This window comes from Lachancea lanzarotensis, scaffold LALA0S13, assembly GCF_000938715.1.
Source record: "Lachancea lanzarotensis genome assembly LALA0, scaffold LALA0S13, whole genome shotgun sequence".
Lineage (NCBI taxonomy): Eukaryota > Fungi > Ascomycota > Saccharomycetes > Saccharomycetales > Saccharomycetaceae > Lachancea > Lachancea lanzarotensis.
Window position 1 is genome coordinate 45,271 of NW_019212891.1, and position 20,881 is coordinate 66,151.

Sequence of the window (20,881 nt, forward strand, 5' to 3'; positions counted from 1 at the left end):
GGATGATACTATATATCTAAAAGAAGACGCGTTAACTCGCAGCCTCAGAACGGTTTAAAAACATCAAAAACATCAGGGGTAAGAGGATAGTTTAGCGCTACTAAGACCTCGTTCCTTGTTAGTTTTGTGGGTTCTTACATTTGTTGTTAAGATCGGTTGAAAATCCTGTTTAAAACGCAGTTCTCGCAGCTGAAATAGGTGCACTCAGAGTGCGGTGCAATGTTAGAATCTGCTCGAGAATACTGGAAAGGCTGGTTTGGTGGTAAAGACGAGCGTAAAAGTGAACATGGGTCGCTTGATAAGTGGAGGAACCGGCACTATGCTCCAAATGGACAGTCGAACGTATCGAAACGGCTTCGTAAAAACCGAAATACCAAGAGTTATAGGAAAAGGGCCTACGAGGGGGATAATGGAACACAACAATCTGGGACAGCACTGTGGAGTGCGGTGAAAAGCGTTTTTTCGCCAAAAGACCAGGATCTGGAGCAAATGCGTAACGCATATGCGGACTTCAAATTGCCCCGGAACACAGATAGGGCCAGAATGAGTGCCCAGGTTCAACGACGTATTGCAGCAAGCGCTGCTTTCAAACGCAAAGTCATGGAAAAACAGCGCGATGACAAGCTTCTGGAGCAACTGCGACGCGGCAGGAGTCGCGAGCCTAAGCAACAGCAACCACCACAACAACAACATCTGCCCAATTATCAAAACGACCAGCTGCTGATCTTGCAACATAAAGTGGAAAGTTTGAATGCCAAAGTTGGGTCACTAGAACGAGATCTGCAGCTCACCCGCAAAGAACTGATGTTTGCGCGCGAGAAAAATGCTCTACTCGAGAGTCTCGTTAACGATGCCAACGTGGACGACGAATACGTGAAGTCTCGTCGTAGGATCACTAACTTTCAAAAAAATGACCTCAAACCAGATTTTGGTGCCCTACCACCATCGCCACAACGTGCGTTGAGTCCCTTAGTCACATCGAGTCCCGTACGACTGCCCAACCTCGACGAACGCGATGATGACGGTGACGAATTTGATGACGATTTTAATGACAATGCTAACTTCTACAAAGCACACCGAAAACCACACTCTCGCTTCTACGAGAAATACCCAAGTATACCAACAACAGAACCCATGCAGAAAGATCCAGAGAGCTCACTGTCGCCCATCAGAGTTGATCTGGCAAAGTACTCAAATCGCTATGGATAGATGAGTACTTTTGTACTCACTTACAGAATTCAGGATTTTTACTAGATTTGATAATCCTACGTTCAAGCTTCGAACTGGTTGAATAAAGGAGGAAACCAGAAAACTTGGCGTCAAACTTGACTCTTACACGATTGAACCTGAGCCCTTTCAGTCATCAAATTGTTGTGAATATAAGGATTAAAATAGTCACCGGAAAAAAAGGCGAAACAAACGGCTTATTGGACATACTTTTTTAAAGTCTACAATGAGCACTGGAGACTTTTTGACAAAAGGCATTGGACTTATTCAAAAAGCTATCGATCTTGATACTGGTACACAATATGAGGAAGCATACACCGCGTATTACAATGGGTTAGATTATTTAATGCTGGCGTTGAAATATGAAAAAAACCCCAAATCCAAAGATCTCATTCGGGCTAAGTTTACCGAGTACTTGAATCGAGCAGAGCAGCTAAAGGAGCATTTAGAGTCGTCACAGCTGAACAACAAAGAGAACAAGAAAGACTCCCCTGCCAAGAAAACAAGTGCCAATTCCAACAGTAACGACGACGATGCTGATGATAAAAAACTGCGCGGCGCTTTGTCTAGCGCGATTCTCACCGAAAAACCCAATGTGCGCTGGGAGGACATTGCTGGTTTGGAAGGTGCCAAAGCGGCTTTGAAAGAAGCGGTTATTTTGCCCGTGAAGTTCCCTCATTTGTTCACAGGAAACCGTAAACCTACATCAGGAATTCTATTGTTCGGCCCACCGGGAACTGGTAAGTCGTATTTAGCGAAAGCTGTTGCAACGGAAGCCAACTCAACGTTTTTCAGCATAAGTTCTAGTGACCTGGTATCGAAATGGATGGGTGAGTCCGAAAGGTTGGTCAAGCAACTTTTCGCAATGGCAAGAGAAAACAAACCTTCCATTATTTTTATTGACGAGGTAGATGCCTTGACAGGCCAAAGAGGTGAGGGTGAAAGTGAGGCCAGTAGAAGAATCAAGACCGAGCTTTTGGTTCAGATGAACGGTGTAGGAAATGATGCTCAAGGCGTTCTCGTCTTAGGAGCAACGAATATTCCTTGGCAATTAGACAGTGCTATAAGAAGACGGTTCGAAAAGAGAATTTACATTCCTCTTCCTGACCTTGCAGGGAGAACTCGCATGTTTGAACTGAATATCGGCGAGACACCTTGTTCGCTTTCGAAGGAAGATTATCGAACTTTGGGGCAGTTAACAGAAGGATATTCGGGAAGTGATATTGCCGTTGTAGTCAAAGACGCTTTGATGCAGCCTATTCGGAAAATTCAAGACTCGACACATTTTAAAAACGTTTCGCAAGACCCTGAACATCGTAAATTGATCCCTTGCTCACCAGGAGACGATGGTGCAATTGAGTTGAGCTGGACCGACATAGAGGCTGACGAGCTGCAAGAACCAGAGCTCAATATCAAAGATTTCCTAAAAGCCGTCAAAATAACAAGACCGACCGTAAATGAGGGTGACCTGAAGAAACAAGAAGAGTTCACCAACGATTTTGGACAAGAGGGTTTGTAATCGTGCTTTTTATTTCTCAAACATACCATCTACAAGATAATAAAAGTAATTAGCATAAATATACAACCAGAAAACCCTAGTTTTTCCAGAGTTCCGAAAAACGGCCTTAAGGCTAATGACTGAGATTTCAGTCTCGTACACTCTTCCAGCTAATCATAGAACTTTGTGTTGTTTTCGCTGTCAGAAACCTTGGCATTGACAAGCTTGACCTTGACCACGGAGACGTTTTCGCCTCTGGTGTAAACGCGAGCATCGGGATTCGCTTTCAATAGTTCCTGTTCATAGTAATCGAATTCGTCGCTGAAGGTGTCAAGATGCTCTGCATGTCCTTGCAACGTGGCGCTCATTTGAGATAATTCCGATTGATTGAGCTCCTGAAGCAAATTTAGCAACCTGCTGGGATGATCTGCGTTTGGAGCTTGCACCGGTGCTTCCTGCGACGACTCAGCTGGAGTTGGTGTGTTGGACATGCTGGACTTCCTCAGTGACAGCTTCTTAGCCGTAACCCAATCATGGATCAAAACTGATACCTGCGGATTATTAAGGATATTTTCGTACTTTTCAGTGTTCTTCTGAGTTGCCATGATGATGTAGTGACCACCCTTGTCTGCTGCCTTATCGCTGTAATCGGAAACTGAGCTTTTTGGCTTGTAGACCCTGTCTGGAGAGATGTATGTGTAGTTCATCAGAGAAACCGATGGGATGCATTCTGGCTTCGAAGCAGTCGCCAAATGCAGGTATTTGGATGTTTTCAAAAGGGTTAAAACGTGTTCTGGAAGGCTCGCAGGAGAAGACATCTTGAATGACGGTACCGGTACTTGAATATTGTATTCTTGCGCCACACAATAGTTTAGTTTAAGTTGGTAAAGAGCGAAGATGCTCTCTCTCACCCTTTAAGATTGAAAGATTGTCCTGAAAAATTTAGACAAACGCAAGAATCCGGGAATTTTGACTGGCGTTCGAACCCCAGTGGAGAATGATTTTAGTCGGTGTAGCATGACCCACTTGTGAGACACCATTCTTATTGCGACTGAAGTAGTTTATCTCAACTTTTTTCCTCAATTCACAACAGTTCTTGTTAGTATCCATTCTTCACTTAAGAGACGTTTTCGGCTCGTGGGTGTGCTTACTTGCAGGTTTGATCGATCAAAAAAAAATTCTGAGCGCTCGATATTAGACCACCACCACATCTTTTAAGTTGAAGAGTTCAACAGAGTGCACACCTCATGTCTCCTGAGACTTCAGTTTTTCCTTTCGCAACTGTGAGATCGAATCCTTCCATTCCTCTAGGATTTCCGTGCACTGGCCGTGGAATTCTTCCAGGTTTTCATCGTTAGCTATAACTTTCAGTAGTTTGTGCAATTTGCTCTGTCTGAGGGCATCTAAGTCAAAAAATTGAGGCATTGAGGCCATATTTTCAGCTATTTTCGCAAGCAGTTTTCGCGACTCCTTCAGTTCGTCTGGGCCTGGAGGCGTATTTCGTTGTACGAGATTAGTCTGTAGCTTGCGGCGAAGAAGTAAAGAGATTTCAATCCGCTTGGCATGATCCAGTCGTGCTAATCTGCGGTTTGAAACATTTGGCTCAGATTTCGGTCCAGACTTGGTGGTAGGGGCTCCTATTGTAGCTGAACCAGAATCTGACGACGCAACGACTCGAGATCTGGATCGGGACGAAGGTGCTATTGCTGCTTGTTCTGGTTCACTGCTTTTTCTGACGGTTTTCGATTTTGTCGATCTGCCTTCGAATGGATCTTCACCTGCTTCGACTTTTGTATCTTTATCTGCGTTTTCGTGCCAATCTTGCATACGGTTTTCTTCCTCCAGCCGCTGCATCAGAAACTCGTGTAAAGACTTGAAATTTCGAGCCTCTTCGTATGCTTCCACCAGAACCGGATCTTCTGCGGTATTGGTTGCAGCACGCTCCAAAAATTCATCAACTAGGGTTTGGGAAAGCGGACGCAGCCGCCCGGGCTTATCCCAGTAGTAAGTTTCGTCGTTGAAGAAGCATACCGCGACGCAATCGGGCCGTCGTCTTCGGTAAACATCTTTTCTCAAAAACCGCTGTGGGAACACCACTGCAGGCCAGGGCGCAAAGGAACCGACTTTGCAAAGAACTAGATCACCCGTTAACAATTGAGAGCCCATTTTTCTGTCCAAAGTGTCTGAGGAGTAGTTGCCAACAATGGAGTAAAATGGACCGTCTTTTGATTGTTATGTTGTTGTTGAAGGTTTCGTTTTCGTTGCACGTTGAAGTTGAATCTGTTAATTACGTGGACATTTAGCCAAAGATAGTGCACGTGATGCAGAAAATGAGGTTGTCATTGTTGTAAAAAAAAAATGTGAGGCCCTGTTTGTTATCGGTTAGAGTGAGGACGTGAGTGTATAAGCTTCAAGCTGTAGGACTCTAGGCTTTTGTGCGTGTGTGTCTGGTTTTGGTGGTGATTTCTATAAAACTTTCAACATCGCCAAACAGTCACGTGATCACCTTCCAACACCGAGTCAATTGAGAAAGTAGCGGGCTGGTGGGATGGTATCTCACCCTTTCACCTACTGCCACTATAATGATTGAATTTCCCAAAACTGAACTGATAATCACATCTTGCTAGTGACCATCCTACATCACTATGTACCAAACTGACGTCTTCTCAGATCCACCCAGACATCCACGTACTCGAGTACTTTCTTTCGGCGGCTAAAGTCACGTGTTTTTACCCTCCACTCTTTTCGTTTTTTTTTTTTCTTTTTTTTGCCAAGAGTCACGCGCAAGAGTCATCGATCAGGTGACTTTTTTTTAGGAAAAAGTTCCATGAACAAACGCACCCGCGCTTCTCGGTATATATTATAAAGAAACTTATTCAAGGACCCTGGCGTAAAGTTGATGAAGCCCGAAGATAGTTATTGAGTCGTGTAATAGAAAAAGAACAACTAGTGTTTAGGACGACCAAGCTGTCAACAAAGGGCCCAAATTTGTGCATTGTACACAGACAGCTTACGGGTAAGATATAAAAGGCTTCTTGGTTTTTTTATCATGTTGGACGAGAAATTAGATATGCGCGCCAGTAATGATGGCGTCACGAAAGTTAATAGTGATAAACGGGCCACTGACATCACCAGTACCAGTTCAACTGCTACTGTAGCGACAAACAATAACGAGGAACCCCAGAATGCGTCTGAACTTGGCGAGTCCCAAAAATCCACGCCAACCGGGTTCCAAGATATCCAAGCTGCTCAAAATGCACTGGCCGAAAAATACGGTGTTCGTGACACCCGTCTGCAATGGAAAATCGACATTTGCGTCGTTCCAGCGTTGATTTTACTGTATTTCGCTGCATTTCTGGACCGGATCAATATTTCAAATGCCAGACTTTACGGTATGGAGGCCGATCTGGGATTGCATGGGAACCAATATAACGTTGCTCTCACGGTTTTTTTTGTGCCGTACGTGTTCTTCGAGCTTCTTGCAAACTATCTGGCCAAACTGTTCAAGCCGCATTGGTGCTTTTCCATCAGCATATTCGTGTTTGGATGCGCCACTATCGGATGCGGGTTTGTCAAAAATTATGGCGGTCTCGTTACGGCAAGAGTCTTCTTGGGAGCTGCAGAAGCCGCTACATTCGGCTTGATCTTCTACATTCTCTCCTCTTACTACACTCCACGTCAGGCTCAAAAAAGGTTTTCGTTTTTCTTCAGCTCTACCACCTTGGCTGGCGCGGCAGGTGGCTCCATTGCGTACCAAATCCACCAGGGTATCCATAACTCTCATATAGCGCTATGGAGATGGATATTCATCACTGAAGGAGCTGCAACTGTTTTCATCGCCATACTTCTATTCTTCATTACACCGGATTTCCCAGAGACTGCTAAATTTTTGAAACCTAACGAAAAGTCTTACTTGAAGGAAAAGCTCAAGCTATACTCGCAAGTCGAATCCGGTTTCGAAGTACAATTCAGCTGGCGCGACTACTTGCCACTTTTCAAAGACCTAATTTTCTATGCCAATGCTTTGTCTTACCTCGGTCTGGTAGTGCCAGGCTACGGTTACGCCTATTTCTCCGCCACAATTGTCAAGGTGCTTGGTTATACCGCAGTCAGTGCTCAGCAGCATTCCATTTACCCATGGCTCGCAGCATTCGGTTACATCAATATTACCGCCTTTCTCTCTGATTACTTTCGAAACCGTTGGTGCTTTATCATGTCATCATGTTTTATTGCCATTGCGGGGCTCGCAATGATCCTAGGATCAGAACAACCACATGTAAGATATGGTGGCTGTTTCCTATCCTGCCTTGGGCTTTACAGTGCAATGCCAACACTAATTTGCTCAACGTCTTTGAATTTAGGTGGCCATCTAAGAAAATCTTTTGGTACTGGCTTCCAGATCGGCTTCGGAAATATTGGTGGCATAATTGCTACTTTCCTTTTCTTACAGAAAGATTCTCCCTATTACTACAGTGGTCTCGGTACCTGTATTGGCTTTGTGGGCCTTTCCATTGCTTGTCAGATTTTCATCGTATTACATTTGAACCGGCTGAACAATACCAAAATCACACCAAGCTATGCAACTCGTTTCGAGGCTCTGCCTCCACGAGAACAGGTGTTGAAGGGTGATCTTGCCCCAGACTTCAAGTATATGTTGTGAGCCACTGACCAATTGTGCATCCATCTTAATAAGCTTTCATTAATATAGAATTCAATAATCGTTACACAGTTTTGGGAGGTTTTCTCTTAGGCCCCCGCGCTCGTCCTTTGGTCGGGTGTGCCAGAGAATTAATATTGGATTGGCTTGGCTCCAAAGTTTTAGCACTGTCTTCAGTGGCAGGTCTTAGTAGTCTCGCAAGTTTGACATCAACAGCCTGCGCTGTCGGAAGCACTGCAATAGGAACATTATTATCGAGCTTTGAAACAGAAGTAGTTTTGTTGTTTTGACTGTTTTTGAGCTTTCTGGCTAAAATTATCGCTTCTTCCTCCTCGTTGCTGGTATGCTGCCCAATTTTATCCCGGTAACCGCTATCCCCTCCTATTGTTCCTTCTTTTAAGTTTTTTGATTTCATCCGCTCAAGTCTTTGCAGGGCTTCGGGCATGGATATCTTGCGAGCTGGTTTTGGAGGAGCCTTGGAGAGGCAAGAGAGCTTAGAAACTGCCTCTGGCAGCGAAGCCTTCACTGCTGGTTTAGGGGGTGCTTTCGTCAGACTTTCTCTTTTATTAAGAGCCTCAGGCACTGAGGGCTTTCTTTCAGGTTTAGGTGGTGCTTTTATGAGTGACTTCCTTTTACCAACTACTTCAGGCTCTGAAACTTTTCTTTCTGGAGCTGCCGGTGGAGTTCTTAAAGCCTGCTGTCGTTGAATAGCCAGGATTTTGTCATCGGTGGTGGACTTCCGAGTTTTAGGGACACTTAACTTGACGTCTGATAAGATTCCAGTGCCTGTCTGGGTTTCGCGGTTGTTGTCGACCTGCGTCTCAGCGTTTCTGAGTTTAAGCTTAAGTTCTTTGAGTTCCAGTGTTGACTCATTTGGTACATTTTTTTCAATAGAATGCTTTCGAGGTGGTGGGATCTTCAGCGGTTTTCCTAGATGCTCTGTCTTAGAACTCTCGCCCTTTAGAGCAGATGTCACAAATGACCGAGGCGGACGATTCGGTTTCTGAGGTGGCGTTTTCGGCACTTGGCTGTTGTGTGAAGTCATGGTAGTAACTTTATTGTTCTGAGCAGAGCTCAAAGGCGTTTCAGGGATCCGAGAGCCACCCGTCAGTTTCAGGCTAAGGTCCAATTTCGACGGAGTGGTAGCAGTGACCTTGTTTTTCTGCAGAGATGTCAGATAGGAATTAGAGCCAGCCTTTGAAGGGGTTGTGCCAACTTCATTGAGTGCCGACCTGGGAAGTGAAGGGTCTGGTAAGCTAGATGGCTTGTCTATAAAATTGTCAGATGCAGAATGCAGCGTCTGTGGTCTTGGTGGCTTGACTGGTGCGGTTTTGCTAGGAGTGGTAAAAGTCGTGGATGCGTCTACTCGTTTCCTTAAAGGCAATGGTGGAGGCGTGGGGTCATCTTTGGCGAGGTAGTCACTACCGTAGTTTTCAACATGTTTAGTTGGCCGACTGGAAGAAGGGGGAGAATCTCTCGTAACCCTCGCTTTACCTCGCGATGGATACTTTTTAACCTCTTCCTTTAATTGTGGCGATGATGAATCAATAAGGCCCTGCTTCAATTGCGTCAAGAGAATGTAATCTTCTTCTGAAATGGTGTACTGCCTCCCAGAATCGCGGAAATCGAACCGTGAAACAGATATATCAGTGTGATCACCATAACTCCGCTTTCCAGATTGTTTATCGGCCCTTATAGGCGAGTTCTGGCGGTTTGAGTTGCGTTTTGGAGAAAACGATTTTTCGTAGTTGTAGGCCGATCTGTAAGCCATTTCGGAAGTTCTTCCGAGATTTGGAATCGCAAATTTGTCCTCTAACACAGGATATTCACCATTGAGCAGTTTTTTAGATATTTCCAGGTCTTGCGGTCGATATTTAGAGTTATTATTCAAATCCTCGTTGTTGGTGGTTTTTGAGCCATTTCTCTCGTTATCAAGTTCCTCCACGCGAGCCAAATACTTTTCCAGCTCAGGATCTCTCTCAGCCCGCCGTGGAGAGTGCATTCTACCTTAATTGACGAGCTGTTGGCACAGAAAGAGCTGAATTTATCGAATATCTGTTAGGTATATATATGTTGTCAATTTCATCATAATTTAATGTCATTTTTCGATTGCTCAACACAGTTCCAAGACAGCTGTAAAGATACAACTACGAGATCAAGATGAAGAAGCTTTAATATTCAGGCTGGTTTGTTGGATTGATTCCGATGTATTTTTATTTTATATAAAACGCATTATTTTGTTGCGACTTCTATGTCAGCTCGAAGAAACGAATTTTGGGAGGGATGTCGTGTGTCAGTAGCTCTCGTTCGTGAGTGGACTTTTCAACGCAACTCGATGGAGGAGTTTTTCTTGGCCAGCCAAATTTGAGAGCCGCAAAATACAAAAAACACGACGTAGACCAGTACTGCAATGAAAACGGTGTGTGCAACGCTATTGCAATTGACGATATCGGTTAGTAAAAGTGAACAATTCGGGTGTGAGAACTTTGATTCGAGAAATCTTTTGCTACCTAACGAAACCCTCTGGAGGGAAAGGAGCACGCAAAAGTTCCTTGAATCTTTTTTCGGCTATCAAAAACTCTAAAACTTACGCTTTGCCGTCCTCAGGATCATTTATAGATCCGACAAACGATTCGTGACCCACATTGAATAAATGTGCAATTACGGACAGAATGACAATACCAAACGCAGAAACAACAGTACAGAACCAGGCCTTACCAGACTATACAATAGGAAAGACATGAAAGTTAGTACTGGGGAATTTGGCAGAAAACCAAAAGGGGCATATGTATCATCGTGGTTGAGTCATCGCATCCAACTGGACACTAAGCTCCGATACTATAGCTCAAAAATATATGTCCCCTAGCCAAGTGACAATACGAAAAAACATACGGCAACAACCGGTTTCATCTTTGACGAGTGTGTTGACGGTAACAATACTGTTAGTAGTAAACCTTGAAATCTTGAATAAAGATGAATTATCCATCTAATTAGCCATTTCCCAATCACTAATGATGTGCCGTGCTTCTTCGCCCCACTTATGGCTTGTCTCTACTCAGACTAATTCTATACAAGGTCTCTTGGCCCAGTTGGTTAAGGCACCGTGCTAATAACGCGGGGATCAGCGGTTCGATCCCGCTAGAGACCATTTTTTTGAATTTTTCATCCTGCATTCCAAGTTCGTAGCTGACTAGGATTGACCATCAAGGGTAAGTGAGTTTGATCAACTACGGCATGGAAATCGATTTCGACGTACCCGCATCGCTCTTTTTAACATCGTTTCATGTGCTAACAACCGGAAATGTACAATTCTACAAACGTGTTTATGATATTTTTGTGAGTATGTGATTAGATTTTGAAGTTCGAAGAGCCTATATTATTTACTCGTCGTCTTCCAAAGTCTGAGCAGCGATACGGTCCAAATCTCTTTGGCCGTTCTCAGAAATTCTTCTGCCACCCTTTGGAGAGATCTCGACAATGCCGATCTTTTCCAAAGCCTGCAACACCTTTCTGTTGACGGAACCGGAGGCATCGACGTGCTTGGAAGGTCTGGCACCTCTGTTCTTGGCGTTACCGTACAACTTGTTCAATTTGCCAACACCAACCTGCTTTCTCATGTAGATGTGTCTGGCAACGGAAGCGGCACGCATGTAGAACCAGCCTTCGGAGTCTTGTGGAGGCATCTCATTGCCGGCGGAGGTCTTGACAATGTCAACGTAACCTGGCACCTCCAACTTACCTTGTCTTTGCAAGAAAGAAGCGTAAGCGGTGATGAAATCTTGGGCTGGAACGTCTCTGTAGAAAGCTGTAAGTTAGTATGCTGAAGTTCGCAAAATGGAAAGTCGTGGGGCGTGGTCTACCAGTGGCAAAAATGAAGAGATTCCAGACCTTAGGTCAAATCGCCCATCTGGTGGAGGTGGTTCTTTTCAATTTTTCGTTCAGTGAAAGGGTAAAGTGAGCAATCTTAACGCACTCAAAATAAAAAGTCCAATAAACGGCCAATTCGCGGATTTCTTGAGACCCTCGAACCGCTTCCTCTAAGCCCAACGTCGACAAATGCGGAAGTTCACTGTTTGCCACACTATTTCATACATCAAATGCCGTCCTAATGTCGCTTTCGTCCTGTTTTCAAGATGCAATTTCGTATGCATCGCTTTTCCTCAAACACGGTCATGAACACGCCCCAATTACACCTTTCATATCGTCTCAGTGTGCTCTACACATCTGTCCCAATCGTACGTACCTAACGGAAACACCTGGCATCTTTACTCTTTGGATCTCTGAAACTGCTTCCCAAATCAATGGCTAATCAAGATATTTGCCAAAATTTCGTTGTTAATTCCTACGTACCACTACTTCCCGCTACGCTAACCCATGAGGGGAAGAGTCCTACGGGATCCGACATCCAGGAAGGAGAAACTCTAGGCAGAGGCTCTAGGCAGAGCTGCCAGGCCGATTGCGACAGTGCGTCCTACCTCTGGAGAGAGAGCGAGCCTAGAGTGATCCGGGTTCGAGCCTATTGCTAGGCCGGAGCTCCTACACGGGGTTCCACCTAGCTTTCCTGCTTGCCCAGGCACGCAAATCAATTTTAATATAGTTTGGCTAAAAATTATTTGGGTAAATGTATGGGTGTTTGAAAATTAACAGTCACGATTGATGAAGATAAATAGTTGATGTAATGCTACACTACTACCGACTCTAAAACAGGGTCCCGCTGTCCTACCAGCACACACACGCCCACGGACTCAAAGCCAGTGTAGGATTTCCCCAGCTTGTGTTTATGGTTATGCTTTTCATTCCGTTACCTAATGTACATTAAATTGCCCAATCATCGTTTACTAGTAGTATATACTTACACAGCAAAGACATCCGCGACAACTTGTGTGCTAACAAGTTTACAAAGTGTGAGTCAGCGAGCTGCTTACACCTTGAAACCCTTAGATCTCCGTCTACCTCTAGCTCTCTCGAACTTACGGCCGGTGGACTGGATTCTTGGGGCCTTGTGCTTGTGAGGACCCATACCGAAGTGTCTGACGGCCTCTCTGGCGTTTCTTGGACCTCTGACGATCAAAGTGTTCTGACCCTTAGGAGCTCTGACAGCCAACTGGTCCAAAGTGATGCATTCACCACCAGCCTTCAAGATCTTGGCTCTGGCACCAGCGGTGAATCTTAGAGCAGCGACAGTGGTCTTTGGGAACTCAAAGACTCTGGTGTCATCAGTGACGGTACCAACAACAACGATGGTCTTGCTGGCAGCGCCCTTCTGGTTAAGAGCCTTGGCGATTCTGGATGTAGACACTGGAGGTCTGTTGATCTTGGACAAGAACAAAGATCTCAAGACAACCTTGTTGAATGGAGCATCAGTACGACCTGAAAAAGAAAGTTGTTAGTAACACAGCACTGGCAAAGAAAGACAGAGACGGCAGAAGGCGAGAATTGTAGAAAATAGGTCTTGCTCATAACCGCACGGAACAAAGTAAAAACAATGTAAAACAAACACCCGGTGCTGAGTTAGGCAAAGCAAATGCGCGCCAGAGTCTAGCGCACACCGGGGGTTCCGCACTCGCAAAACGAGTCTCAAGCCGTTGAGAAAAGTCGAAGTCAAAGTCGAACATTTCTCATCTAACCGGGTAAGTAGAAAAGGTCAAAGCCAAATAGATGATAGCAGCCGAGAGTAGCCAAAAGGTTCTCAGAAGGAAACCAATCGGCAACTCTCAGGTTGATCATGCGTTTGTTGCGTTATTGATGTGAGAAGAGCCCATTCTCTTTCTCTTTCTTCAACTGTGTGTAGTTTGATAGAGGTTTTATTCACATACGAGCCAAAAAGGTGTAAAGCTTGACCAACAACTTCAAGTAGACGTTGTCAGACTTTGGAGCGGTTCTGTGACCGGATCTCTGGTGCTGCTTAGCGGTGTGATCGATACCCATTGTTGCTGCTTGTCGAGTTTAAGCTAAATCCAACACAACTCTAGAGTGATGAGTGTTGAAGAAGTTCAACCTCGTTTGTATGGCGAGCTACGCAGGAGTGGAAACCTATGGCTGAAAAATTATCGATGGATTGTTTTGCGTGGGTACGCACAAAGTCGTGATTTTTCAGTTTTGATTTTTTCATGACAAGTTATTTTTCAAACATCCGTACATCCACAAAAGTTGAGACCATGATATCATAATGCGTATAACGTGATTAAGAAGGTTGTGTCGTTTGATGACACGATAGTACATAGTGATGTTATGTAGTGTTAGTAGCATTGGCAGTAGGAGTGGGAATAGTAGGAGTAATTGTTTGAGCTGTCGCGCTTCCTGCGTTCCCATGCAGCCTGTGACTACCATGACTCTTCGTGTCAATCTTTTGGAAGAAGTGGGCCATCAAAAACGGCCATAGAGCCAGCTAACGACGAATGGATATCAAATCTTGGTCATGCCGGTGTAGCGCAAGCCAGTTCAGAATTTGCACCACCTGAATCCCACGCACAAGTATCGTGCTGCGAAATAAGAAGCGGACCCTATCAGTATTAACACGCTTGTGAAAACAATGAAGCGGTCGTATTCAGCAATGGTGCCTCTCCCAATAAGAACACCGCACACGGGAATGATGGGCAACGTCATGACGGCACTCAGTAGATAAGAAGTTGAGTAGCGTTTCCCAAAATCACGAGTACGGGATATCTGTGCTACGCAAACTGCAGTCAGGGACATCACCGACCCTGACGTAAACCCGTACAACACCATGTACGTCCACAGCACTTTAGAGTTCCCGCCAAATGGTAGTAGAAGAACAAGGTTGAGCACACCAGTCAACAGTGACATCAATACTACGGTATTGAATCTTCCCGCGTATTTGTCCGAAATGTAGCCCGGAATGTAGCGTCCCAAAATCTGCACTGCGTTGGACACGGTGATCATCGTAAATGCTTGGCCCTCTGAGTTGCCACGGGCCATTGCATACGATGCGATGAAAGTGTTTGTACCCATAATGGAGTTTTCCGCGAGCGAAAACGCCGCTGTCGTGAGTAGATATTTGAGATCTTTGAAATAGCTGAGCTGGAAAGACCCGAGAAAGTAGTAACGGGTCTTTTGGGAAAGCGAATGGAAATCTGTGGTCACGGGCTTCGTGCTCTCATTGACGCGAGCAAAAATGCATGCAAAACTTAAACAGCCCAAGCACACAAATGCCAGGATTCTCATTGCCCAGGAAAACCCAACTCCTCCATATAGACTTTTGAGCATCAGTGGGAACACGATGCCCCCCAAGGAACCTCCAATTGTCGCTATGCTGGTCGCCATTGCTCTTTTGCGGGAAAACCAAGTTGCAATGCATCCTATCAGCGGCGTTGTTAATGCGCCTGTTGCTAACCCGGTTACGACGGAAAATGATAAGATGAACTGCCAAAGTGTCGTGCAGTTAGCAGTGGCTAAGAGTCCTCCGACAAACACTAGAGACCCCAAGCAAAGGGGAACGAATCCACCGTTGCGGTCAAAATACGCTCCCGTCAAAACGCAACTGGAGCTGAACAGCGTCAGATAAATGGAAAAAATCCACGATACTCCTGATGACGAACTTGAAGCCAATTGATGTGTGGCGATGTAACCTTCAAGTGCACCTAACGAGTTCGTCACGCCCCATACGGGCAAAAGTCCCATAAAAGAGCCCAGAAGAGCTAAATATGCATGCAGTCCTCCCTCTGGGAACTCCGTTTGATCTTCTTCTTCATCAAACGATACAGTCGTTTGCTCAGGCCAAGGCTCGAGCGTTTGCTCAACAACTACGCCGTCAGCCGCATGCCGAAGCTTGGAACCAGAACTTGCCCCCCATAGTGGAGAGTCATCGCCGTACCTCAATTTTTGTCTGGTGGTTTTCCATGCCGTCTTGGCAGGTTCTTTTAGCTGTAGTAAGCGAAGCATATTTTTCTACAGCTATTCCTCGAGGAAACGAGAGTTTTCAAGTTCAACAAATGAGGGCTCAAACTCAAAGTCTCAAGAGTGCAACACACAATTTGTGTCGTTTACAAGTAGCCTTTTGAACTCTTGGCATCAATTTATCTGAGAACCGCTGGAAATTATTGACTCATCTCGATGTCCAAAATGAGTAAACTTCACGTGGAAGTCCGAATGTCTCCCGAATTGCTTTGAAACACTATTTCGAAATCTTCTATCGGGTTCTAGGCTTGAGTTGCCTGTTGGTTAGGAGTTTCGTGGAGGTCTGTTGAACTTTATATCTCACGGTCAACTTTCGTTTACTTTCGTCGTCAGTTTCTTGTCCCTTTTCGCCAAGCTTCTTGAAGTACTCAAAATTCCCCGCATCTGGCGCTCAGGTTATTGGAAACGAAGGAAAAGCGATCGGTCGTGGTGTAGTAGTGACTTTTTCATTTATTTGATCCTGAAAAGGCTAGTAATTCAAAAGGATCATTGGTCTTATAGGTGATGGGTCTTTTTCCCAAACAGAATTTGAGTGAAACCCGTACATTTCACTCATAAAATATCGTGGAATTGGGTCAAAACCGGGTTGGGAAAGTGGGAGATCGGCTACTACTAACACTGGATCTAGTCGAGAAGTTCACCAATAAAGGCACACATTATAGAGGACTATTCTTGTGAAAATAGACATCACTATCTCATTTGTGTGTCGCTTGAATCTTGATCACGTGTGTAACGATTATATCCACTCCACTCGATGGATACCTTCCTCTAGCGTCTCAGAGCCAACGCATCACTCTAATTTACTAGCAGCTTGTGTTGGAATGCTGGAATGGTAGCCAGTTCCATGGGAACGGCGTTCTTATTGTCTGGGCGATCTGGCTATTTGCCCGTATCCAACGTATTCACACACTATCACTGCGTAGAGAACGCCCGAAACGCTCGATTTATGCCCCCCCCCCTTCTCGTGGAGCAAAGATATTAGAGGAATATCGCTCAAGAATGGGAAATCTGGCGCCACGACACATCCGTATGTGGTGATGCTTGGAATTGGCCTTCCACTGGGGACATTTTTCACTGCTTGCAATGGCCAGAAACTGACATAACCCGTCGGACAACTCTGCCCATCTCACATTTCTCTACTTCATGTCATAACACTATTCGTCTCCTTATAAAAGTCTGTATAAACTTAAATACAAACCACTCATTAAACTTGGCGCATCATCATCAGCTTACAAAGACTTGAGAACATTTTCGGCAGAGGACACGTTGACGCCGGTCTTGTCTGGCTCTTCGAAAGTAGACACAACTTTGCCGTCCTGAACAACGATGGCGTAACGGTAGTTACGCTTGTTACCAAAGACCTCTTCGGAATCGAACAGAGTGTTTCCGGACTTGGCAAACTCACCGCGAGTGTCAGCCAAAATGTGCACGTTTTCAGGCACCTTTAGGGAGTCAGCCCAGGCCTTGGTGACAAAGGCGTCGTTCACGGCAGTCACATACACTTCCTCGACGCCCTTGGCCTTCAATTCGCTCAACTTGGCAACGTAGCCTGGGATGTGGCTGGCAGTGCAAGCTGGCGAGAACGCTGCTGGGACACCCACGATGACGTACTTGCCCTTGCTGACGAGCTTGCCAATGTCCACAGCGTTGCCTGGGGAGTTTTCCTGGACACCTGCTAGACCAGTCTTGATAACGTCGCCGACTTGGAACATTATTGGATTATAAGTGTGAAAGAGTTGCGCAGAGGTTCTTCTGTTGCAAATTGAGCTATAACGGATACTTGAGCGTACAGCGTTTAGCATATAGTGAGAAACCGAAACTTCAATCCTAAGTACATGCCAATCTTATTTACCGTCTACTGTTCCACCATTCTTAACACCCTTTTATAGTTCGCCTTCCGGTAGTCATGAGACCCACACGGGTGGTAACTCAACAACCATTTTGCTGCAATCGGTGTATTTAGTGATGTGTGGCGGATAGCAAACCGGATTGGGTACGAATTTGCGCAGGGACGGCACCTACGAATATTGATGCGAATGAGAGACTTTTTTCCGTAACGCTACTGGTGACAAACAGATCGGTAGGGGTAACTAAAGCTACGTAGACAAGAACGAGAGAGGGAACAGTGCTGGGTAGTGGGCAACATGAAAATTTAGTTGGGAGGGAAAAAGGTGGGAGAGGAGAACAAGAAGTAGAAACGTCGAAGTAGTTTGAAAGCGAAACGGGTTTGTTCCAAAAGGGAGACAACTTAGTAAGAGGTGTTCCTTTAACTTTAAACACTGGTATAGAAGTGTGATTTGGGTCTATGGTGGTGTTAGGAAGTAGAAAATTAAAAATAAAGAGTAGGTGAAAAAAATTTAGTACTCGCGAAAGTTACAAGTACTCTAGGGGTGCAATATTACGTAATAAACTAACACGTGCTTTGGAGTGACTCTATATAATCCTGTACGAATATAGGGCCTCTACTCATCTCATCTCATCTCATCTTATCGAATTCACATCCAATGATTCATCCAAACCCTTTTAAGACCTGCGCACTACTGGCCCATTGATGTCTGATGGCGATTTGGCCATGGCCACGGGTGCCGGTTATGGCCTGGCGAATGACAACGACGACGACGAGCAAGAAAACTACGACGATTTCATGATCTCTGATGACGACGAAAACGATGCAGAAATCGAGATGGACGACGCAAGCGATGTATCGTTCGGTGAAGAGGCCAACGAGCCCCGCGTTGTTTCACACCCATCTAACCCTGACAGCGGTCTTGTCTCTGTTGCGCGGGACTTGGTGGAACAGAAACGGTTCGATGAGGCAAACCAAGTCCTAGGTAAAGCTGCACTGCTACCGCAGACACATGCAACGGTTGCGGCTGTTTTGCAGATCGTTCGCTGTACATATCTTATGTGGGCCCAGAGTCTGTTAAGTCTGCCGGTAGACGCAAGCGGGTTCGCTTCTGTACAGGAAGCCATTGATAGTCTAGAAAGTGCGCTTGAGCTTGATCCAGGACACGACGATCAGGCCAGTTTTCGGAGCCTTTTGAATGAACTTGTTCCGTCTCTGGACTCCGTCTTTGTTTTGAATCCAGCGTGGAAAACAAATGGAGTTTCCATTTGCTGTGCCCAGCTGTTTTTGGTACGTTGCTCGCGACTGGGCAGCCGACTTATCCCGGATTTATGGCGATCCCGAACTTTGCAGTACGAAATTGCAGTATTACGACTGAGCGTCGAAGATACAACTGCTGCAGAGCGACCACTTGTCGAAAAGCTGTATAAATCGCACCACACAAGCCAGGAACAAATTGGCAATCTCGAGTTCGTTCTTGCCTGGTTCATATCCACATCATTGAATGAATTTGACGCTGGAGGCATTAGCATCTGCGAAGAACTTGTGGGTTCGATCTCCATGCTTTTGCAAAAGTCTTTCACCCGGCCGCTACCTTTGATGTCCATTTTGCATTTCACCAAAGCGTACCTTCTCTTGGACCAACTTTCCACTACTAACAAAAAGGTAAGTTTACGTTGTAACGCAGAGTTTTGGGAGTCCTTCAAATGTCTTGAGGAATTGGGTAACAAAACGTCTTTTCGAGACCTGGTTTTGTGTGCCTTCGTTTTGACGAGTTTGCTCCAGCTAGGGCAAAAGACGAATTTAGACGACATCATTGTCCCGTTTGAACTGGAACAGCTCAAAATCCTGGACTCACTGATCAAGCAAAACTTGGAAGAGCTCTACCAGGCATTCGTTGAGTATAACCTTGAACGTTTTGCACTTGCGCTGGCCGCTACGCAGATGCTATCTTTCTCACACGTTCTGCATCCTTTATTCGCTTCTGTAGTCCGCTTATTGCAGGTTCGCATATTGTGGCACCGTTTGGCTGTCTGTTACTCCTGTATTTCGCTGGCAGATATGCAAAGACTCCTAAAAGTGGGTGATCTGCCCGAACTATCCCGCAACTCGGTTCTTACTATTTTGATGCGGAGTATCATGGACGATACGGCCCCTGTGTACTTTAAGCTGGATCTGACTAAGGATTTAGTACATTTCGGGGATGAAGGCCGCAGACCGCTCACTTCTTACACGCGGGACACCTATCTGTCGTCGCGGGATCCCAGTGGCCAGAAATCCGGTCTCCACGCCCTGGGTCCTCTTGAAGCGAGCGCTATTCCTATCGATGAATGGCTGGACAGCATTGGTATCTTTAATTTACCTCCGCGTAGATTGAAGGGTCTACGACCTCTAAAATTACTGCAAGAACTGAAGGGTGCGCGCGAGATGCCTCCAGCGCTAAACGATAGTTCCAGCCATACTACAACTCTCAAGCTTACGGAAATGGCAGCATATGTTCGTGATATGCTGCAGTAAGATTACTGCGCACGAAATTACAAAATATCAGCTAGCTGAAAGCTACAGTACACGAAATAAAGAACTCGTGGTACCACTTACACTCAGATTTTCGCCCACGACTTTCACCTCTGCTTTCCTACCTTTCGAGGTTTTTCGAGGTTTTTCGAGGTTTTCGAGTTTTCGAGGTCGAGCTTTTAGTATTTTTGGCGTTTCGCGATGGCAGCGACACGAAAATAACTATATTTCGTCTAAGGTGACAATTAGAAGGCCTTTCAGCGACGGGAACCACGAAGATCAGCGTGAATAGTGAAGAGAGCTTTTTCGTTTCTGCTGGACACCCTCGAGGGACTGGTAAATCCTTTTGCCGCGCTACGCGAAAATTTGGCAATACGCCGGGTCAAAATCGCGACTCCATGGGGGCCTTTTCAGAATATTTCGTGATTTACTGAACAACTGCAATTCGAAGGGCGGTCGAATTTGAAGTATAAGAAGGATGCCACTACGACTCTAGTTGTAGATGGATTGTGGTCAATAAGTTTTTCACTCGTACTATTAAACCAACTCCACTAACAACAAACATCCACTCGCTATAATGAAATTTTCCTCTGCCGTCTCTGTCGCTGCCGCCGCTTCCATCGCTTCTGCTTCTGTCAACACAACCGTCGTTAACAGCACCAGCACTCTGGACCGTCAACGCACCACTTTGGTGACCATCACTTCGTGCCTCGACAATGCTTGTTCGTCTAAGACCACCATCACTACTGCTCCATCCAACTCTTTTACCGGTGCTGCTGACGATATCACCTACGTCGACGTCACAACTACCCCACAATCCACCACCTCTCAGGTTAAGACAGTCAGTTCCACCTCTACTCCATACATCTGGAGCACTGTTTCTACCGGCAACTCCACTGGCTCTTCCACTGCGAGTTTGAGCATTTTCACCGCTGGTGCCCCACAGGCCCTTGCTGGCGCTGGGTTCGGTGCCTTGGCAGCTGGTGTTGCCTTTGCTCTATTGTGAAGAGCTAAGTTTTCGAGCAAAATCGATACTATGACAAATTCAAACCTGTACTATAAAAATGGATACGTTTCAGAGCGTATATAGAAGCGGAGCATTGAGTGCTTCGCTATAATAAAGATTTCTGACATCAAGAACCTGTCATTTATATCATTATGTACTAATCGTAGCATTAATCTATCAAAGAGTGCTTATGATAATTAATGTGATACTGCACAT

At 45.4% G+C, this 20,881-nt stretch overlaps 13 protein-coding genes and 1 non-coding gene across 14 annotated transcripts; 6 read left to right on the forward strand and 8 right to left on the reverse strand.

Annotated features, from left to right (window-relative positions):
* Positions 1-219: 219 nt before the first annotated feature.
* CSA1 (LALA0S13e00518g1_1) lies at positions 220-1,209 on the forward strand (the record flags this gene model as incomplete). The annotated part of the gene is made up of 1 exon (XM_022772388.1): positions 220-1,209. One exon carries the CDS (start codon positions 220-222, stop codon positions 1,207-1,209), a length of 990 nt encoding a protein of 329 aa, XP_022630884.1.
* A 244-nt stretch (positions 1,210-1,453) lies between these two features.
* On the forward strand, positions 1,454-2,746 carry VPS4 (LALA0S13e00540g1_1; the record flags this gene model as incomplete). The annotated part of the gene is made up of 1 exon (XM_022772399.1): positions 1,454-2,746. One exon carries the CDS (start codon positions 1,454-1,456, stop codon positions 2,744-2,746), a length of 1,293 nt encoding a protein of 430 aa, XP_022630885.1.
* Positions 2,747-2,895: 149 nt separating this feature from the next.
* On the reverse strand, positions 2,896-3,543 carry LALA0_S13e00562g (LALA0S13e00562g1_1; the record flags this gene model as incomplete). Its single annotated transcript, XM_022772410.1, has 1 exon — positions 2,896-3,543. One exon carries the CDS (start codon positions 3,541-3,543, stop codon positions 2,896-2,898), a length of 648 nt encoding a protein of 215 aa, XP_022630886.1.
* Positions 3,544-3,970: 427 nt separating this feature from the next.
* Positions 3,971-4,891, reverse strand: PDP3 (LALA0S13e00584g1_1; the record flags this gene model as incomplete). Its single annotated transcript, XM_022772421.1, has 1 exon — positions 3,971-4,891. One exon carries the CDS (start codon positions 4,889-4,891, stop codon positions 3,971-3,973), a length of 921 nt encoding a protein of 306 aa, XP_022630887.1.
* An 883-nt stretch (positions 4,892-5,774) lies between these two features.
* Positions 5,775-7,385, forward strand: LALA0_S13e00606g (LALA0S13e00606g1_1; the record flags this gene model as incomplete). Its single annotated transcript, XM_022772432.1, has 1 exon — positions 5,775-7,385. One exon carries the CDS (start codon positions 5,775-5,777, stop codon positions 7,383-7,385), a length of 1,611 nt encoding a protein of 536 aa, XP_022630888.1.
* A 61-nt stretch (positions 7,386-7,446) lies between these two features.
* BSP1 (LALA0S13e00628g1_1) lies at positions 7,447-9,384 on the reverse strand (the record flags this gene model as incomplete). Its single annotated transcript, XM_022772443.1, has 1 exon — positions 7,447-9,384. The coding sequence occupies one exon, from the start codon at positions 9,382-9,384 to the stop codon at positions 7,447-7,449; it is 1,938 nt and encodes a 645-aa protein (XP_022630889.1).
* A 320-nt stretch (positions 9,385-9,704) lies between these two features.
* On the reverse strand, positions 9,705-10,292 carry LALA0_S13e00650g (LALA0S13e00650g1_1; the record flags this gene model as incomplete). Its single annotated transcript, XM_022772454.1, has 3 exons — positions 9,705-9,813; positions 9,974-10,104; positions 10,275-10,292. 3 exons carry the CDS (start codon positions 10,290-10,292, stop codon positions 9,705-9,707), a joined length of 258 nt encoding a protein of 85 aa, XP_022630890.1.
* A 164-nt stretch (positions 10,293-10,456) lies between these two features.
* LALA0_S13e00672r lies at positions 10,457-10,530 on the forward strand. The gene has a single exon. It is a non-coding gene; the product is annotated as a tRNA-Ile (tRNA).
* A 232-nt stretch (positions 10,531-10,762) lies between these two features.
* On the reverse strand, positions 10,763-11,645 carry LALA0_S13e00694g (LALA0S13e00694g1_1; the record flags this gene model as incomplete). The annotated part of the gene is made up of 2 exons (XM_022772465.1): positions 10,763-11,177; positions 11,626-11,645. The coding sequence occupies 2 exons, from the start codon at positions 11,643-11,645 to the stop codon at positions 10,763-10,765; spliced, it is 435 nt and encodes a 144-aa protein (XP_022630891.1).
* Positions 11,646-12,303: 658 nt separating this feature from the next.
* On the reverse strand, positions 12,304-13,310 carry LALA0_S13e00716g (LALA0S13e00716g1_1; the record flags this gene model as incomplete). The annotated part of the gene is made up of 2 exons (XM_022772476.1): positions 12,304-12,752; positions 13,199-13,310. The coding sequence occupies 2 exons, from the start codon at positions 13,308-13,310 to the stop codon at positions 12,304-12,306; spliced, it is 561 nt and encodes a 186-aa protein (XP_022630892.1).
* A 513-nt stretch (positions 13,311-13,823) lies between these two features.
* On the reverse strand, positions 13,824-15,284 carry MCH4 (LALA0S13e00738g1_1; the record flags this gene model as incomplete). The annotated part of the gene is made up of 1 exon (XM_022772487.1): positions 13,824-15,284. The coding sequence occupies one exon, from the start codon at positions 15,282-15,284 to the stop codon at positions 13,824-13,826; it is 1,461 nt and encodes a 486-aa protein (XP_022630893.1).
* Positions 15,285-16,528: 1,244 nt separating this feature from the next.
* On the reverse strand, positions 16,529-17,101 carry AHP1 (LALA0S13e00760g1_1; the record flags this gene model as incomplete). The annotated part of the gene is made up of 1 exon (XM_022772499.1): positions 16,529-17,101. One exon carries the CDS (start codon positions 17,099-17,101, stop codon positions 16,529-16,531), a length of 573 nt encoding a protein of 190 aa, XP_022630894.1.
* A 749-nt stretch (positions 17,102-17,850) lies between these two features.
* On the forward strand, positions 17,851-19,662 carry RRI2 (LALA0S13e00782g1_1; the record flags this gene model as incomplete). The annotated part of the gene is made up of 1 exon (XM_022772510.1): positions 17,851-19,662. One exon carries the CDS (start codon positions 17,851-17,853, stop codon positions 19,660-19,662), a length of 1,812 nt encoding a protein of 603 aa, XP_022630895.1.
* A 574-nt stretch (positions 19,663-20,236) lies between these two features.
* TOS6 (LALA0S13e00804g1_1) lies at positions 20,237-20,665 on the forward strand (the record flags this gene model as incomplete). The annotated part of the gene is made up of 1 exon (XM_022772521.1): positions 20,237-20,665. One exon carries the CDS (start codon positions 20,237-20,239, stop codon positions 20,663-20,665), a length of 429 nt encoding a protein of 142 aa, XP_022630896.1.
* Between the last annotated feature and the right edge of the window lie 216 nt (positions 20,666-20,881).